The following is a 15,950-nucleotide window of genomic DNA, read 5'->3' as shown; positions in this document are numbered from 1 at the left end:
CTTCAGTTGCTTGGTCTGTCCTGCTGCTCAGGAATACTATATCATATCCATACTAGGGTTTGTTTTCCGTCTCCTGTTGATAGACATGTGGATTGTTTCCAGTTTTTGGCTGTTGTGAATAGAGCTTCTATAAACATTCTTGTACAAGTATTTTTGTTTTTCTTGGATCAATACCTTATAAATTTATAAGAAGTACCAGACAGATTTCCAAAGTGGTTTTTACCATTTTACGTAGCCACCAGTAACGTATGAGAGTTCTGACTGCTCCATGTCCCCCTTCAACACTTGGAGCTGTCGGGTGTGTTTGTTTTAGCCATGATATCAGGAGTACAGTAGTGTCTCATAGTTTTAGTTTATATTTACTTAATGACTGATTTTGAGCACTTTTTCATCGTGCTTATTGGCCATTCGTATATTTTCCTTTGTGGAGTGCCTCTTCAGTCTTTTGTGGTCAACCCCCCCCCCCTTTTTTTTTAATAACTAGGTTGTTTTGCTTTTTATAATTTGGTAGTAAGAGAGTTGTTCTGGATACAAGTTCTTTCTTAGATATATATGTTGTAAATCTTTTCTCCCAGTTTGTAGTTTGCCTGTTTACTTTCTGAATACTTTTTCTGCATCTACTGAGGTGGGTCATAGGATGTCCTTCCTTTATTCTGTTCATGTGGCAGTTATATTGATTGATATCTGAGCGGTGAACTAACTTTGTATTCTTAATATACACTCCACTTAGTTATGATGTATTATGCTTTTTACATAATGCTGGAATTGATTTGCTAATATTTTGTTAAGGATTTTTATTTTTTGTTCATGAGGGATATTTGTCTTTAGTTTTTTTCTAATATTCTGAAGATTAAAACATTTCTTATCTCATTGTTTGGTGTTGGTGTCAGGGTTGTTGGTGCACTGGGTTTGGTCTCCCCTTCTGGCCACACAGCATCCTAAGTGTCCTGTCATGGGGCTCACTTTGCTTGTTTCCTGTCTTTACAAGTCACAGTCCTATACTGCCTATTTTGTCTAACATATGAGAATAGTAATTTCCTATATTTTGTCCAATTTTTGTATTTGCAGTAGGAGGGCTAATTGGATGCCAGCTATTCCACATGCCTGTAGGTAGAAGTAATGCTGGTAACTTTAGTAGGGGGGTTTATTGGTTTTTTTCCCCTGCTATTTCACTTTTCTTCATGCCTTTTCATGAAGTAGTGACTAACATTCCTTTTGAAATACTTAGTTTGCTGCTATATCAGAGGAACAAAAGTTCTTACTATTAAATTGGGTCATTTGCATGGAATATTATCTGCATTTGTCTTTGATATGACAGATTAAAATATTAAAATCTATGGGTAAGATTAGTTTCTTTTTTAGGATCTTTAAATAGTGTCCATTGTGAGGCGAAAGCTAGTCCCCTTATGACTTCTCACCCTCATGAGGTTCAGAAAACGCAGTTCCCTCTGACCACGCGGCAGCTGCTGCCCCTGCACAGTCGTTTCTGTGTCGCGGAAGGAAAGTGTGCCCAAGCCGTGTCTCATAGGTGGGGCTGCTGTGTCACCATGTCTTTTTTCTTCTGTATAACCTGAGCTTCTTTAAATTGTGTTCTATTTTAGAATGACAATATTCTTCTTCATTATGAGTAATCCTAAGTGTTTTATTTGTTATTCAATGTATGTAGCTTTACTTCTACAATCTTTTTCACTTACAGAGTTATGAAAGAGAATGGGTAGAAACAAGTATTTCCTAACTGCTTAAGGTAGCAAATTACTTTACATTTCTAAGTTTAAAGCCATTTGTTACCAACCCTAGTTCAGTACTCTGTGTCTCCCGTCTCCTAATTTAGTTCTGTTTCCATTAGCCTATATTACTCCTTCTCTTTGTAATTAGGACAATGATAAATATTCAGTTGATTTCTCTTTTGCATTTAATATTTCAGTAACATTTTCAAAGTTGTGGTTTCTCTGTGATCCTGGAAGAATGCCATAAACAAAACAATGTTGACTTTTTCTTTCCTCTCTAAGGGACCGTTTAGTGACTGCTGTTTGCTTGTTTCTTCCCTAATACCTGTCTTTTCTGAACTCCTTTAAACCTCTGTAGCACTCATTCTATTTCCATTTATTTTACAGTTTCACTTCCTAATATCCTTTCAGGCCACTACTTGTTTTAGTTTATGTGTTTATTTTATCTCCCTAACTGGATTTTAAGTTTTTGATGATAAGGACCTTGTTTTAAATTTTGTTTTCTTTATGCCACCCTTAAATGCCTTGAAAACTTTTTAGGCATAATTGCTTACCGCCTTGAAACTTACTGATGCCACCTGCTTCTGCCTCTTGTCTGTGCCTTTTAGTGCAGGCCTGTACGCATGATTTACCTTCGCTTCTGATAGGTGTTGCCATAGCTCTGTCCATTACTATTCTGCAGTTCTTATATTCTCAGAGCTTTGTAGTATTAAAAGTCAAAATGGTTCACCAAATATATAAAATGATTATCACTTCTTTCCAGTATTAAAATCAGAACTATTTACAAACACTTGCCATTTTAACCTCAGAAGCTATTAAATATCATGTTTTCAAAGAACATGTACTACTCTTTGGGGAAATTTCATAATTAATTACCAAAAAAAGCAAGATACAAAATTATTTATGGTATAGAGGTAATTTTATAAAATAGCTATATATGGAGAAAATATATCAAAATATTTTCAGATTTTCTAAAGTGAGCACATATTTTATCTTTCGAGAAAGAAAAAAACTCAGCAAATGTTATTTAAGAAATAATCAAAGGCAAATTGATTTTTAATGTGAAATTAGACTTAATAGTGTAATAGCACATCAAATCAAACAGTGGTTCTCAGCTCTGGTTCTACAGGATAATTAGAATCTCTGGGTACAGGGCCTGGTTATTGGTATTTTTAGTAAAGTCTCCTCAAGGGATTCTTTTGAGCATCAAGATTGAGACCCACTGGTAGAGTCTGTCGCACAGAGCACCTTAATTATTTCCAGTGGACTCCTGTGCGCACGCTCCTGTTTACCTTTGTGTGGGGATCCTTTTACTCAGTAGTGGCACCAGGTACTCTGTGCTTCTGGTAGGGCTTCCATGTTAATGTGGAAGACTTGTTAGAACATTTGGTTGCTTCTAATACGGATATCTGCTCTGTGAAAGAGCTGCAAATATTAACCCACACATTTCTTACATTTGGTCTTGAAATGAAGTTAAGACTAACATATTTAAGATAGGTGTTTCGGTACACACTAAGAACATTTTCTCTCCTCCCGAATGACTGTGTCTGGTTTTGTTTAGGGCCTTAATCCTTACTGATTTATGGGAGCAGCCTTGGAGTCGTGGTGCTGGGTCACAAGAGATGGCAAACTTGTATTCTCTGCCTCTGGATAACTGGGAGACACTATCTGTATTTTAGTTCAGGAAAGTAAATGTGCAGAGAGAAATGGTAAATTGATCATTAAAATACTGGATAATGCAAGGAGAAAAATTTCCTTTTGTGATTTCTGGTTAATGGATTGTATAATGAATTAATTCTCTCAGTCCCCCTTTGCGGTCACACCAGTGAGCTAATAGCAGAACTGGAGGTGGAGGCCAGGCTTCTGGATCTTATGTTCTAACAGTTCTGTATATCATAGTCCTTTCCCAGCATTTACTGATAGAAATCTGCGTTCCAAAGTTCTCTGGAAAAAAGTTTGCAGACTGATGTTTAATTTCCCTCGTTGATGTTATGAGAAGTGACCTGAATTTTCAATTCATATCTCATAATTCTTTGGTAGGAAGGAGAAACTTTATACAGCTTCATTTTTAAATGGCAGCCAGTTGCTTTTAGATGGTGCCATTGAAATATATCACATTTTAATCTTTTTTCTGTTGTCATCTTCATTTTGACACTTAGAAGTCTTAAAGAAACGTTTAGTGATATTCTAGTTAAAATGTCAGTCCCAATTTCTTTTCTAAATCTTGGCTATTACAGAGTTGGCAAAGTATTTTAGATTTGAAATATGTTAATAAAATTTTAGTTATGAGTTAAGGTATTTTCTTTAACAGAAATAGCTAGCTTTGGCTCGAGTGCAATGCCAAGGAAGTAGCTCCTTTATTTTGTTATAATGGAATCTTATTGGATTAGAGAAAGTATGAAATGAGCTCAAAGAGCCTTCATTGTAATGGGGCTTTCAATATAATAGCCTGATTTATATAGGTTGATTCTCATTACTATACGTTTAATAAATTATTGCCTGAAGGAAAGCTTGAGAATTAAAGTTGATATGACATAGATTGAAACTGAATAAATCAGACTTTTATACTGATGGTAATAAGCCAGGATTAGTCTTAGGAAAACCCCTTTCAAACCTGAATTGTGTTAATGAGCTACTCTAAAAGTTAGCCTTTGGAGAGTAAGTTTACCAAAATTCCTTTCCTGAATTTCCGTTTCTTTTTTCATTCTTACACTGAGTTTGTTACTCCTGCTGAAGACCTGTTCTCAGCCATGGGCTCTAAACATTCACAAGTGTCTGTCTAGCTCCCACTGCTGCAAGGAAAGGAACCACAGGTTATGGTGAAACTCAAGGTAATGAGTCCACAAATTAGAGATTTGGCATACCTTAGTACATTGGTTAGTTTTTTACTTCTTAAGGGGTAATGACATGCCAAATCCTTGTATACCATTCTCTTCCAAGGCTGGGCTGTAAAGTATACTTACTTGTAACAATCAAGGCTGACTTATTTTCAGGTTCTGATCCCAGTGTTACATATGTTGCTCTCTTGCTGTCCAATATTCTTAACTGGCTGCGGCCTGACTCTTTGCATTTTGCCTAATCAATCTTCCTATAAGTACTTTAACTAGGGATTCCTATTTTTCTGAACTATAAGAAATCTGAGATATTGGAACTGTACGTTTAGAGTAGTTCTGTTTAAACCTTAAGGAGCAAAATTAACTTCTATGAGAGTGAGAGTATCTTGAATAAAAAAAGGTGAACATATTTTATGTATTTGCAAAAGGCATCTCCAGTAGCAGAAACCTACATATTTTCACAAATTTTCTCTCAGTTAAGGTAGTAGACCTCTTTTATCACTTCTAATGCTCCACTGACCCTGGAACTCCAATTACACAGATATTCTGTCCAAAATAACTTTCTTCCCGTACTTCCTAAAAGGAAAACAGCCCCAAAATTAGTTTAGAAATGTTAGCTTCCTTACTTGAAGTTTTTGCTACTTTTCAAAATTTTTCTCAGATTCTCAATAAACAAGATAATATCAACATAAAATATCAAACAAATATTAATCAATTTTAGACAAAGTTTACCGTATAAAAAGTCCACAAAATTAGAAGATCTTTCTCGCCACTCCAGACTTATTTCACAAGGCGGAACTCCCAGCAGGCTGATGTTTCTCATTTGTCACATAGCTTTTTGTGAATATAAGACTCTTTGCAAATAATTTTAACTGTTAATATCCTTTAAGGATATGAAACAAGTGTAGTTTAGTAAAGTTGATGGAAAACAGTTCTTATCGAGCCTTATTTTCCTCTTGACTTTAAATTATCATGTGGGAAGTAAATGGTAGGGCTCCTTAGTTTGAAAATCATGAGAATCAGTGTCAGGAAAGGATACAGTTACATGGACAGTGCTTGTTTGCTCTGGGAGTTCCAGAACACTCTTCTTTGTGATAAGGTTGGTTTTCTGCCAGTTTTGATAATAGATAAAATTGTAACGAGAAACAGGAAAGGAATGGGATTTTGCCACTAATTGAATAAATCAGGTTTTGAAATTTTATTATTCATTAAATCTCAGAAATATCTTGTAGCCCTTTGGTGAAACAGTTAACATGGTTGCTGATCTTTACTTAAGAGAAAGCTTAATAATGATGAAGATAAGGTTAACAATTTTTCTTAAACTTCTGCAAAGACTGAGCTGTATATCTGATTTTGTATAGTTTATCCCATGTAGAAATGGAACTTGAGAGAAATACAAGACTTACGGACTCTTCTGAGACTATCTGAAACATTTTTGAAGAGTTTTACTTAATCTTAAACATATTTTATCAACTGAAGTATCAAAATCATATTGTTTGGAAAGAAAATTGATTTATTAATCTTTTTTGAAGGTTCATTGAAAATTACTCAGTAATTTTAACTACTGTGCTTGTGCTAATGAACTCTTCTGTTTTAAGGAACCCAGTGACAATGGACCTCTTTTTACTGAATTAAAGTTCTACCAGCGAGCTGCCAAACCAGAGCAAAGTAAGAAATACAGTACACATATGTTTGCGCTTTTAAAATGACCACTGGTTTTGTTTTGTTTTGTTTTGTTTAAGCCAAGACTAGAACATTGGATCTTATATTATGATGTTTTGTTATTTTTTACTTCATAGATAAATTCTATTTAAATGAGATTTGTATGAAAGAATTTTGATCCCTTAATTTGATCCCTTAACAGGTTTGTTATGATAAGATTTCACTTATATTGATAATATAGAGTTAATAAATAATATATGATTTAGGAAATATTGTTAAAAGTTGAGAATTAACCCTAATCCGTGAGTATGGCTCAAGGATCTCCAAGTCTTTTTTTGAGTGTTTTTCTAAATTCTGGAGACCATAAGTGGCAGAGATTCCATCACATATGAACTAGAAGACTATCAAGGGAGAGAGCAGGACCTCTTCTAGCTACCCTTGTCCTCCTGTCCTCCAATCCCCTTCTCACCTTTCGTCCCCTCTAAAAATCTGAGGAATCTCCTGGTAGGATGGTATCAGGCTTGGGAATCTCTCGAGGGGCTTCTGTCTCTCCTCGAGCTTGATTTCCTGGTTGAGAACTTTTAGAATGAGGTAAAAAAACTTTTAGATAGGTGTAAAAAGTAAGTCTTTCTGTGGAAACAAGTAAACATTTACATAATTGGAGATATTAATTGTAATTGCATGTGGTTTGACTTTTTAAAAAATGTTTTTTGCAGATTTTTCATTTTAAAGACAGTGTTTAGGACAGGATAACACAATTTTGTGGGTTAATAAAAATGATTTGATTGTAAAATACTGTTCATTTGTTGGGTACAATGTATTGTTCACTTTCTTTTTTTATGAATAAAGGTGAAATCTTATTGCATGTATATGTTAGGCATTCTGTTATTGATTTTTCTGAGAAAAATTGCTGATAACAAAATTGAAATCACCAGCATGTGTTTTAATTTGTAGTTCAGAAATGGATTCGTACCCATAAACTGAAGTACCTGGGTGTCCCTAAGTATTGGGGGTCTGGTCTACATGACAAAAATGGAAAAAGGTAAAAATATGCATGTTTTGTTTTTCTCCTCCCTTTTTGAGCATTCGCAGTTCAGTTTGTTTAGTCAACAATTATGTACTGAGCACCTACCTACAGTACTGCTTGGCCTTCACCTGGGCTGTGTGGAATGTATTCGACAGAGATGAACAAGGTGTTCTGTCTCGTCTGGGGGACTTGTACCGAGTGGAAGCAGCTGCCTGGAACCCAGCTGACAAGTAGGAACAAAGCCAACTTGCCTGCATTCTTTTTTTCCCTTAAAAATGAATAAGCAAACACACAGAAAATTCCATGTTATTTATGTAAAAGGGAGCCCACAGGCTTCAATTTGGCATTTCCTGTTAGATACATAATCTGCCCACCTTTGTGAGGTTTCAGTCTAGCTGAAGAGAAAAAACAAAGCTGTATGAAACAACCAGACGCCAGTTAAGTGCCAAATTGTGTGGTGCTGACTCTTATATGTCTTACGAGTTCAGAACGGAGAGAATATCGCTGGCAGAGTGGAGTTGGAGAAAACCTCCAATGCTTTTGATGCATAATTGACACTTTAAAAATACTTAAATGAATGAATGGAGCATCATTCAGCAATGCTGGTAGCTGAGATTTGAAGAGTAGATTTAGTTGGAACTGGGGTATATTGGTTAGGATGCTTTCAGCTGCAGGTAAAGATAAAACTGACTCAGCTCTCTTAAGTAATTGTCAAGTGCCCAGCTTCCTTTGTCTTGCCCTTTTGCCCTCTTGGCTTTGTTCTCTATTAATTCCCTTTTGTATGGTCTCCAGGTGGCTGCCCATTTCTAGGCTTCGCCTGCAGACACAGTGCCCAGCAGCAGAAAATGGGATTGCTTCTTGCGAGTTTCACTTTCCTGGCAGGGAAACCTTTCCCAGGAGTCTCGTGGCAGACTTCCCCCCATGTTTTCTTGGTCAGAGTTTTATCGCTGCTCATTCTTAAACCAGCCACTGGCAAGGGCGGAGTGATCACAGTGATGAGGTGGGGGGAAGCCTGAACCAGAGTGGTGCGCTGTCAGAGAAGAGGGAGAGCAGAGGAGCTGCTGGGGGGGCCGCCAGTGTTGTTCACCAGGAAGTTCTTATCCTGGAACCCAGGCACCTGAGGGAGTGTGGGAACTCCCTGGAATGACGAGAGAACATTTTGTTATATGTGGTTTTGCTGGGACAAGTTTCTATAGTTTTTAGAAATTTTCTGGAGAAATAGTATAGAGCAAGGATTAAGTTAAGAGTTAAGGATTCTAGAGGCAGACACTTGGTTTCAAATCTGTGTTTTGCCCCTTAAAATGTGTGTGACTGGGTAAGTTACTTCTTTTTGCCTCAATTTCCTCATCTGTGAAATAGAGTAACACCTATCCACATAATAAGGGGTATTAAATGTAAAGCTCTTAGAATATGTGTGTTAGCTTTTACTCTCAAAGGGGTCTTTAATCCCTTAAATATTAAGAACTGCTGGTTTAAAAAATCACTGTAGAGAAGGAATAGCATCTCAAGTGGGGAGTAACATGAACACAGGGTCAGAATAGGCTTCTGGCCTGCTGGCTGGCCTCTTGGCCATCTTTCTTTTTTTTTTTTAATGAATTTTTTTTCCAGACATGACATTATTTTATGCATAATTGGCCATCTTTCTTTAACAAAGAAAGGGAGGACTTGCACACACATGAGAAAGAGAAGGAAATAACTTGGAGAAAGAGGCTGAGGCAGGTAATGAAGATGGGGAGGAAAGGCCTGTTTGGGGCCTGTGTGCAGTAGGTAGTTGGAAGCTACTGCACGTGTTTGAACAAAGGGACAGACACCCTCGAGGTACAGCTGACTCACCATTGACTTGTGGTGGGTGACCTTACAACTCGGCCTGTGTCTTCTGTAACACAGAGTGCCTAGAAGTATTTCCTAAACGGGAACGTTGATCACCTATAAGATATTGATTTACTTCTTAGGTTGAAGCTCTTAAAAATAATCATTTTAGTTCTCTTAGTTCTTTTTTTTTTTGGCTGTGCTGCACGTCTTGCGGGATCTTAGTTCCCCGACCAGGGATTGAACCTGGGGCCCCATGAGTGAAAGTGCCAAGACCTGACCACTGGACCGCCAGGGAATTCCCTCATTTAAGTTCTTACAAAAGTAAAAAAATAGAAAGTAAGATTGTCCTTCCAGCCCTCCTCCCCTGCCAGAAATCCTTACTTTCCCCTGTAACTCATCTGAAGTGATATGAATATAAGTGCTTAGAACAGTGTTAGGCTCATAAAAATGTTAGCTGCTATCATTATTAAATCATTTATACTGATTTATATATTCCCATTGTTTGCATTGTTTTATCCAAGTCCCCAGGAAAGTATACATCGATGGTTTTACTTTAGAAGAGTTATTTAAAGTAGCTTTTCCTTTTAGTACTCAGTGGTAGACATATCCTTGCAGAAGAATGTGGTAAAAATTTATATGCAGTATTCAGAATCATGCTTCACTTGATGTGTATAATTTAGACGTGGTGAGGCGATTAAGGGATTGTTGAGAGCAGTGGTGGAGTGATCTGTGAATAAAGACAAAGGTCTACTTCATGTGATATATTAATAGATCTCTGGTTGAATTAACCAAGTGTGCTTTAGCTCCCTTTCAGAGTAACAGCAGAGACTGTATTCTTGTTACCTACATATTATTTCATAATAATTACACAATCACATCACTTATTTGTAAAAACAAATGTGTACATTTGTCCTTGGTCTCATCCCTCAACCTCTCAAAACCTGTTGTACAGAGGAAATCAGGGAGTCAAAATTACTGTTCCCTCTAATATTTTAGAGGTCAGGGTACTGAAAATCTTGCAAGAATGAAGACATTTTGCCACTGACTAATTCTATGGCTTTGGACAAATCAATTTACCGCTATAGACATTAATTATTTTATTAAAAGATGTTTCAAAAGATCTCTAATTCTCTTCCACTTCAAAAATAGGTAGAATCTTGAATTTTTTATTTCGCGTGTTGTCTTTTAAATGTTAGCTCTTCCTTCCTTACTGAACTTTTCATATTGTATTTTTATCTTAGAAACCTAAAATATATAAGTGGGGTTTTTGGGTCCTACTTATGTTCATTTATATCGATATGTTTGGTGTGGTGGTCAGGAGCATGGATCCACCACTTCCTAGAGGACAAGTTACTAATGATCAGTTTTCTTCTGCTGTAAAATGGGGCTCATGGGACCTCCTACCTCATAAGGGTGATGTGAAGTTTAAATGCACTGATACATCTAAAGTGCTTAGAATAGTGCTGTTCTCGTACCAAGGCTTCAACAAATGCCAGCTGTAGTTGTTAGGATGGTTATTAATCTTATCCCCATTTGAAGATATTTTGATACATTTTGAGTGTGTTCTTGGTTTTTATTGATTTTATTGAATGGTTTAACTAGACAACTCAGAATCTGGAAAACTCTATAAAGATAAAAGTGGTCCACAGAGCAAAAGGTGAACCATGTTACTGCAACTAGGTGATGTTTTTCAGTACACACTGAAATATGCGTGTATTGAATCTGGTTATTGAATGGTTATTGAATCTTAGAATTTGGGTGCTGGAAAAGACCTTAGAAAGCATGAGGCCCTACTCTCTCATTTGACACCTATGGAAATTGGGGCCCAAAGAAGAAACGTGACTTGGCCAAGGTGACAGAGTTGGTTTGTGGCAAAACCAAAAATCTTCATGTTTTTCCAGGACATTTACTGTTCCCCAAATCTTATTTGTTGAGTACTTAGTATACAGTTCTTTTACACCATTTAAGCAGTTTTACTGCATTTAGCTATTGTTACCGCATCTCTTGACAGTCCTGATTTTAACAGAATGTTAATACTGCTAAAATGTGCCTTAAAAAAAGAGAACAGTCAGAGGCAGGAAGCTAATGTACAGAAACATAAATTAACATTAACTATGACAAAAATTAGTGACATCAATCTTACTCAGATTATTTTATCTTTACTGTGAAGTATCTGTTGTCTTCTCTCTGTGGGTGTTTTCTTACATTGAATATTGTCTCATGTAACTTGCTGAGACTAGGAGGCCCGTAAGGTAAAAGTCAAGACAGGAAAGCTCTCACAGCTCTTGAGATTTCTAGTTGGAAGAACTTGTTTCAAATGTTTGTCTTTCCTTCCTTCTTTCTTTCCTTGCCTTGTCTTTCTACTTTCATAGTAAACATTGCCTTGAAAAAAATTACTTTGAAAGGAGAGTACTCATTGCAAAATAGGTTTTCCTGAGTTACATTTTGTTCATTGACTTTTCTTGTTTGTCTTTAGTTACAGGTTTATGATAATGGATCGCTTTGGGAGTGACCTTCAGAAAATATATGAAGCAAATGCCAAAAGGTTTTCTCGGAAAACTGTCTTGCAGCTAAGCTTAAGAATTGTATGTGAGCTACATTCTTCTCGTTTTTAATCCAGTAAAGCCTAGTTGTGTTGAAGCTCGGTCCTCTGCTGGTTGGTGTTAGGTACTGCATTAATTTATTCTATATGATGCTTTTATAGCTGGATATTCTGGAATATATTCACGAGCATGAGTACGTACACGGAGATATCAAGGCCTCAAATCTTCTTCTCAGCTACAAGAATCCTGACCAGGTAGTTTTGTAACTTTAATTTTTACTGTTTAAAACCTGTTGTTTGAAAACAAGTATGGTTGCTATGAACTTTTGAACCCCTGCAGAAGTTTTACTTTTTCAACTAGATATGGTAATAATATTTCTTCTTGACACTTTTATCTAGTTAACATTCTACATTTTTGATGCGATTTGTTGGCACTTTATCAAGTTGGCTATTTTGCCCTAAATAATATTCAGAAGAAGTACTTGTGATACAAAATGAATTTCAAATAGCTATTTGGGGGTGGAAGCTTAAAATTATATAGTGCACCAATGAATTATGTTTGCCTTTCTGCTTTGTCATTTTTAAAATTTCCTTTGTTCAAGAAATCCATCAAATGTAAGTGTTCTGTTACTTGGAGAATTTGGTCTTTAACATGTTGATTATTGGAATCAGTTGGTTTACAGAAATATCTTAGCTGTCTAAATTTTGTAGGGTTTGGAATTCAAATGTGCATTTTTTAAGCTTATTACATTCACTTTGTAATTTTCACTTTTTAAGGAAAGGAGAAAAGCTAATGTTATTATACCTTTATTTGGGTCAGTTTAGTTGGAGTAGAGGGATTCATAATTTTCTTGAAGCTGATTCCATGATTTTGGTAAAAGTAAGGTTTCGTTGACACTCATAGTTGGGCCACTGTATTTAATCCATTTCATGTGTGTTCTCACTTCTTACTTGATCTTGTATAAGAAAAGAATATTTAAACATTTTAACTGTGTATGTCAATATGCCATACTTTATTCTTTTTTGTCTCAGACCTAACTTTGACTTCCTTTTGCTTAGTGTTCCCTTTTCCTTTGGCTCCCCTTTGTTTTCCTGTCCTCTCATATATTTACCTCCCCTTCCCCATCTCTGTTACAGTGGCTGTAAGGGATCTGTATATGCAGAACAGAAGCAAGTTTCTGGTCTAGAGCAGGCTAATGGAGAAATCCTAAAGGCAATCACAAAATTTCCAGGCAACTTGTTTTAGATGCGCTTAGGTTAAAACATGCTGCCTTTTGTTTAGATGGAAGTATTTTTGCAGCTTGGTTATCCTTTGGGCATATGTTTTGGATAGGGTGATTTTTCTAGTATTAGATGTATGTGTTAGATCCAGCCCCAAATTTTTACTTCAGTTTCCTCCTGTGACCAGATACATACATCTGTGAGACAGTTACCCAGAATTAGAGATGTAATATGTGGCTCTGGAATAGAGGAAAGCCAAATTTATTAGCTTTGTATGCTAATCAGATATACACATACATCCCATAGATATGTGTATATATAATACTAAAATTTAGTTCTAATTATGAAGACTTGACCTTAATATTATAATATTTAAATGTAGCTAAGAGCCTCATCTAAAAGTTCTTCAGATCATTATTATAATCTGTGAAATATTTTTATGAAGTGAATTGATATTTGATTATTTTATAAGTGAAGACAGAGGGGAATAACTAACATATCATGTGTCAACTAAGTTAGGAGTCTTACAGTGTGTAGCAGTTGTATTGCAACAAATATTGATGGTTTACTCTGTGCTCAGTTTTGTTTTAGATGCTGGAAGAAAAAGTGTAAGATTTATAATCCTTGCTCAAATTGAGGAGACAAGATTATTTACAGGTGTAACACATACTTGTCTAAAGAAGTCAGGTGATATTATCTGCACTGTAGCTACATGGTCATTTAACGTTTTTCTTTAAATAGTAAGTCTTTCAGAACTAAGTGCTTGCTGTTGTTTGCGTGTTGGATCTAACTTGTTTGGGGTGCTGTAGTATGGCCTTGTGGATGAATCTACCCTCAGGTGACAGTATTCTGTTTCTGGGCTTTAAAGGAGTATATGTGTAGTCATTTTGCCTTTAATTTGTCTTGGTGTTTGGACATTTATAGGTGTACTTGGTAGATTATGGCCTTGCTTATCGGTACTGCCCAGAAGGAATTCATAAAGAATACAAAGAAGACCCCAAAAGATGTCACGATGGCACGATTGAATTCACCAGCATCGATGCGCACAATGGTGTGGGTACGTCAGCGGCACCTGAACAAGAGACACATTGCCAGTGCTTTCAACTGAATTCCTACACGGTTCTTCTGCAATGAATACTTAGACAAGTAAATCAGAATTGAAGAGGCAGGATAGGATGGGGGAAGAAGGGAGAGCTTAGGCTCCTACATTTGTGCAATGTGAGGGCACCTGTGTTCCCTCCCTGTCTTCCTCCCACCCTTCAAAGATCACCAGGGTTTCAGTGGTGGAGGTAGTTCAGTCAGCTGCAATAAGGCTTTCTTTTGTTTTTATTTAGCTTAATTGGAATGCTGGGGTTTTTTCCCCCTAAAAGTCTGTAAGTTTCTTATGCAGCTACAAATTTGTAACAGGTAGACTTTTATTTTGTCACCTATTAAGTTGGCCTGTTTCTTCAGCAGTCGTTTCTTTTTTTTCTGTACCCAACACTGCGGAGGAGCTAAAATCCCCAGTTCTCTGGGCTTCTTAATAGCTTATAGCATTTTTAATATCTTCACATTTTCCAAGGGCACTATTTAATGTGTCATTGTTTTATAATTTATTTCCTAGGCTAATAGTCTCAGTGTGAAACTGTAGAGTTTGCCAATTTGGGTTTTAAAGTAAATTATTAGTTGGAGGTAAATTATTTCTTTTATACTGCCCAGTGTTCGGTGCTTTTTTCAAAATGGAGTCAAGATTTGATGATGAAAAACAAGACTGTAGAGTTGACCCTTTTACCTTATTCCTTTAGATGTACCTGAAATTCTACCTTAAACATTGTTTCAGTGTGCTGAATCTGCTTCTTTGTTTCACAGCCCCATCAAGACGCGGTGACTTGGAAATCCTTGGTTATTGCATGATCCAGTGGCTTAGCGGCCATCTTCCTTGGGAGGATAATTTGAAAGATCCCAACTATGTTAGAGATTCCAAAATTAGGTAAAGGAAAACTAATAATAAATTATTTTGGGCAAAATCATGATAAGGCAGATGTTTAGTCAGAACTTCTTGATGGGGACTCTAGTTTTAACTGATACTAGTGTAGAAATAAGAAAGTACTTGTTAAACAGTAAGATTCCTTGGTCTTTTGTTGAATTTATTTTAGAAGAATGTCTGTAAGCGTATTTAGGATGTAGCACAATGCTGCTTAATGTGCTTTTTACTGTTATTAAATATTAATAACTTTCTGTGGCATCAAGCTTCAAACAGTGACTCAGCCTTTAATTTTTAACAGATACAGAGAAAATATTGCAGGTTTGATGGACAAATGTTTTCCTGAGAAGAGCAAGCCAGGTAAGAAAAGACTTCTTTTTTTTTTTTTAATCATTTAATTATTTATTTATTTTTGGCTGTGTTGGGTCTTCATTTCTGTGCGAGGGCTTTCTCTAGTTGCGGCGAGCGGGGACCACTCTTCATCGCGGTGCGTGGGCCTCTCACCGTCGCGGCCTCTCCTGTTGCGGAGCACAGGCTCCAGACGCGCAGGCTCAGTAGTTGTGGCTCACGGGCCTAGTCGCTCCGCGGCATGTGGGATCTTCCCAGACCAGGGCTCGAACCCGTTTCCCCTGCATTGGCAGGCAGACTCTCAACCACTGCGCCACCAGGGAAGCCCAAGAAAAGACTTCTTGAGTGTTCATAGGGATCTTGTTTTCTGCAAGAAAAAAAGTCTTGAGGTCTGTGGAATATCCCGTAATGTAGGAGCTTGGGCATTGTTAAGTGTAATCATTGCACTGCAGCCTGCTCTCGTGAAACAGGCACTTCCCTTTCCACAGGTGGGCCTGATTCAGTTATTATTCAGTGCTTTCAGTAATGGAACCAAATTTCATTCAGTAATTCAACTATTTTTTTTATTGAGGCTTTATTGTGTGCGAAGGACCATTCTAGGCACTAGGGATACACCAGTGAACAAAATAAATAAAAATTCCTATCCTCATGAAGCTCTAGTTGGGAAAGGTAGACAGTAAACAAACGAGTGAATTTCACAGTATATTGCATGGTTAGTACTGTGGCAGAAAGAAGAAAGCAGTAAGTAGAGTTAGGGGGTGTGGGGATGGGTTGGGGAGTGAAGCGAGGAGGTGGATTGGAATTGTAAATAGGG

The 15,950-nt window shown here is 36.8% G+C and overlaps 1 protein-coding gene across 7 annotated transcripts in view; it reads left to right on the top strand.

Annotated features, from left to right (window-relative positions):
* Window positions 1-15,950, top strand: part of VRK1 (VRK serine/threonine kinase 1) — a 75,384-nt gene that overhangs the window by 38,701 nt on the left and 20,733 nt on the right. For all 7 annotated transcript variants that reach the window (XM_082450754.1, XM_082450753.1, XM_082450755.1 and 4 more), the window contains 7 exons: window positions 6,160-6,229; window positions 7,178-7,265; window positions 11,539-11,647; window positions 11,767-11,859; window positions 13,750-13,882; window positions 14,674-14,794; window positions 15,090-15,148. In XM_082450754.1, the coding sequence (XP_082306880.1) occupies window positions 6,160-6,229; window positions 7,178-7,265; window positions 11,539-11,647; window positions 11,767-11,859; window positions 13,750-13,882; window positions 14,674-14,794; window positions 15,090-15,148 (673 nt within the window). The remainder of the gene's footprint in view (window positions 1-6,159; window positions 6,230-7,177; window positions 7,266-11,538; window positions 11,648-11,766; window positions 11,860-13,749; window positions 13,883-14,673; window positions 14,795-15,089; window positions 15,149-15,950) is intronic.

This window comes from Balaenoptera physalus, assembly GCF_965194825.1.
Source record: "Balaenoptera physalus genome assembly, chromosome: 2".
Taxonomy (NCBI): domain Eukaryota; kingdom Metazoa; phylum Chordata; class Mammalia; order Artiodactyla; family Balaenopteridae; genus Balaenoptera; species Balaenoptera physalus.
The sequence above is the reverse complement of the archived record's forward strand: the minus strand, read 5'-3'. Positions and strand labels throughout refer to the sequence as shown.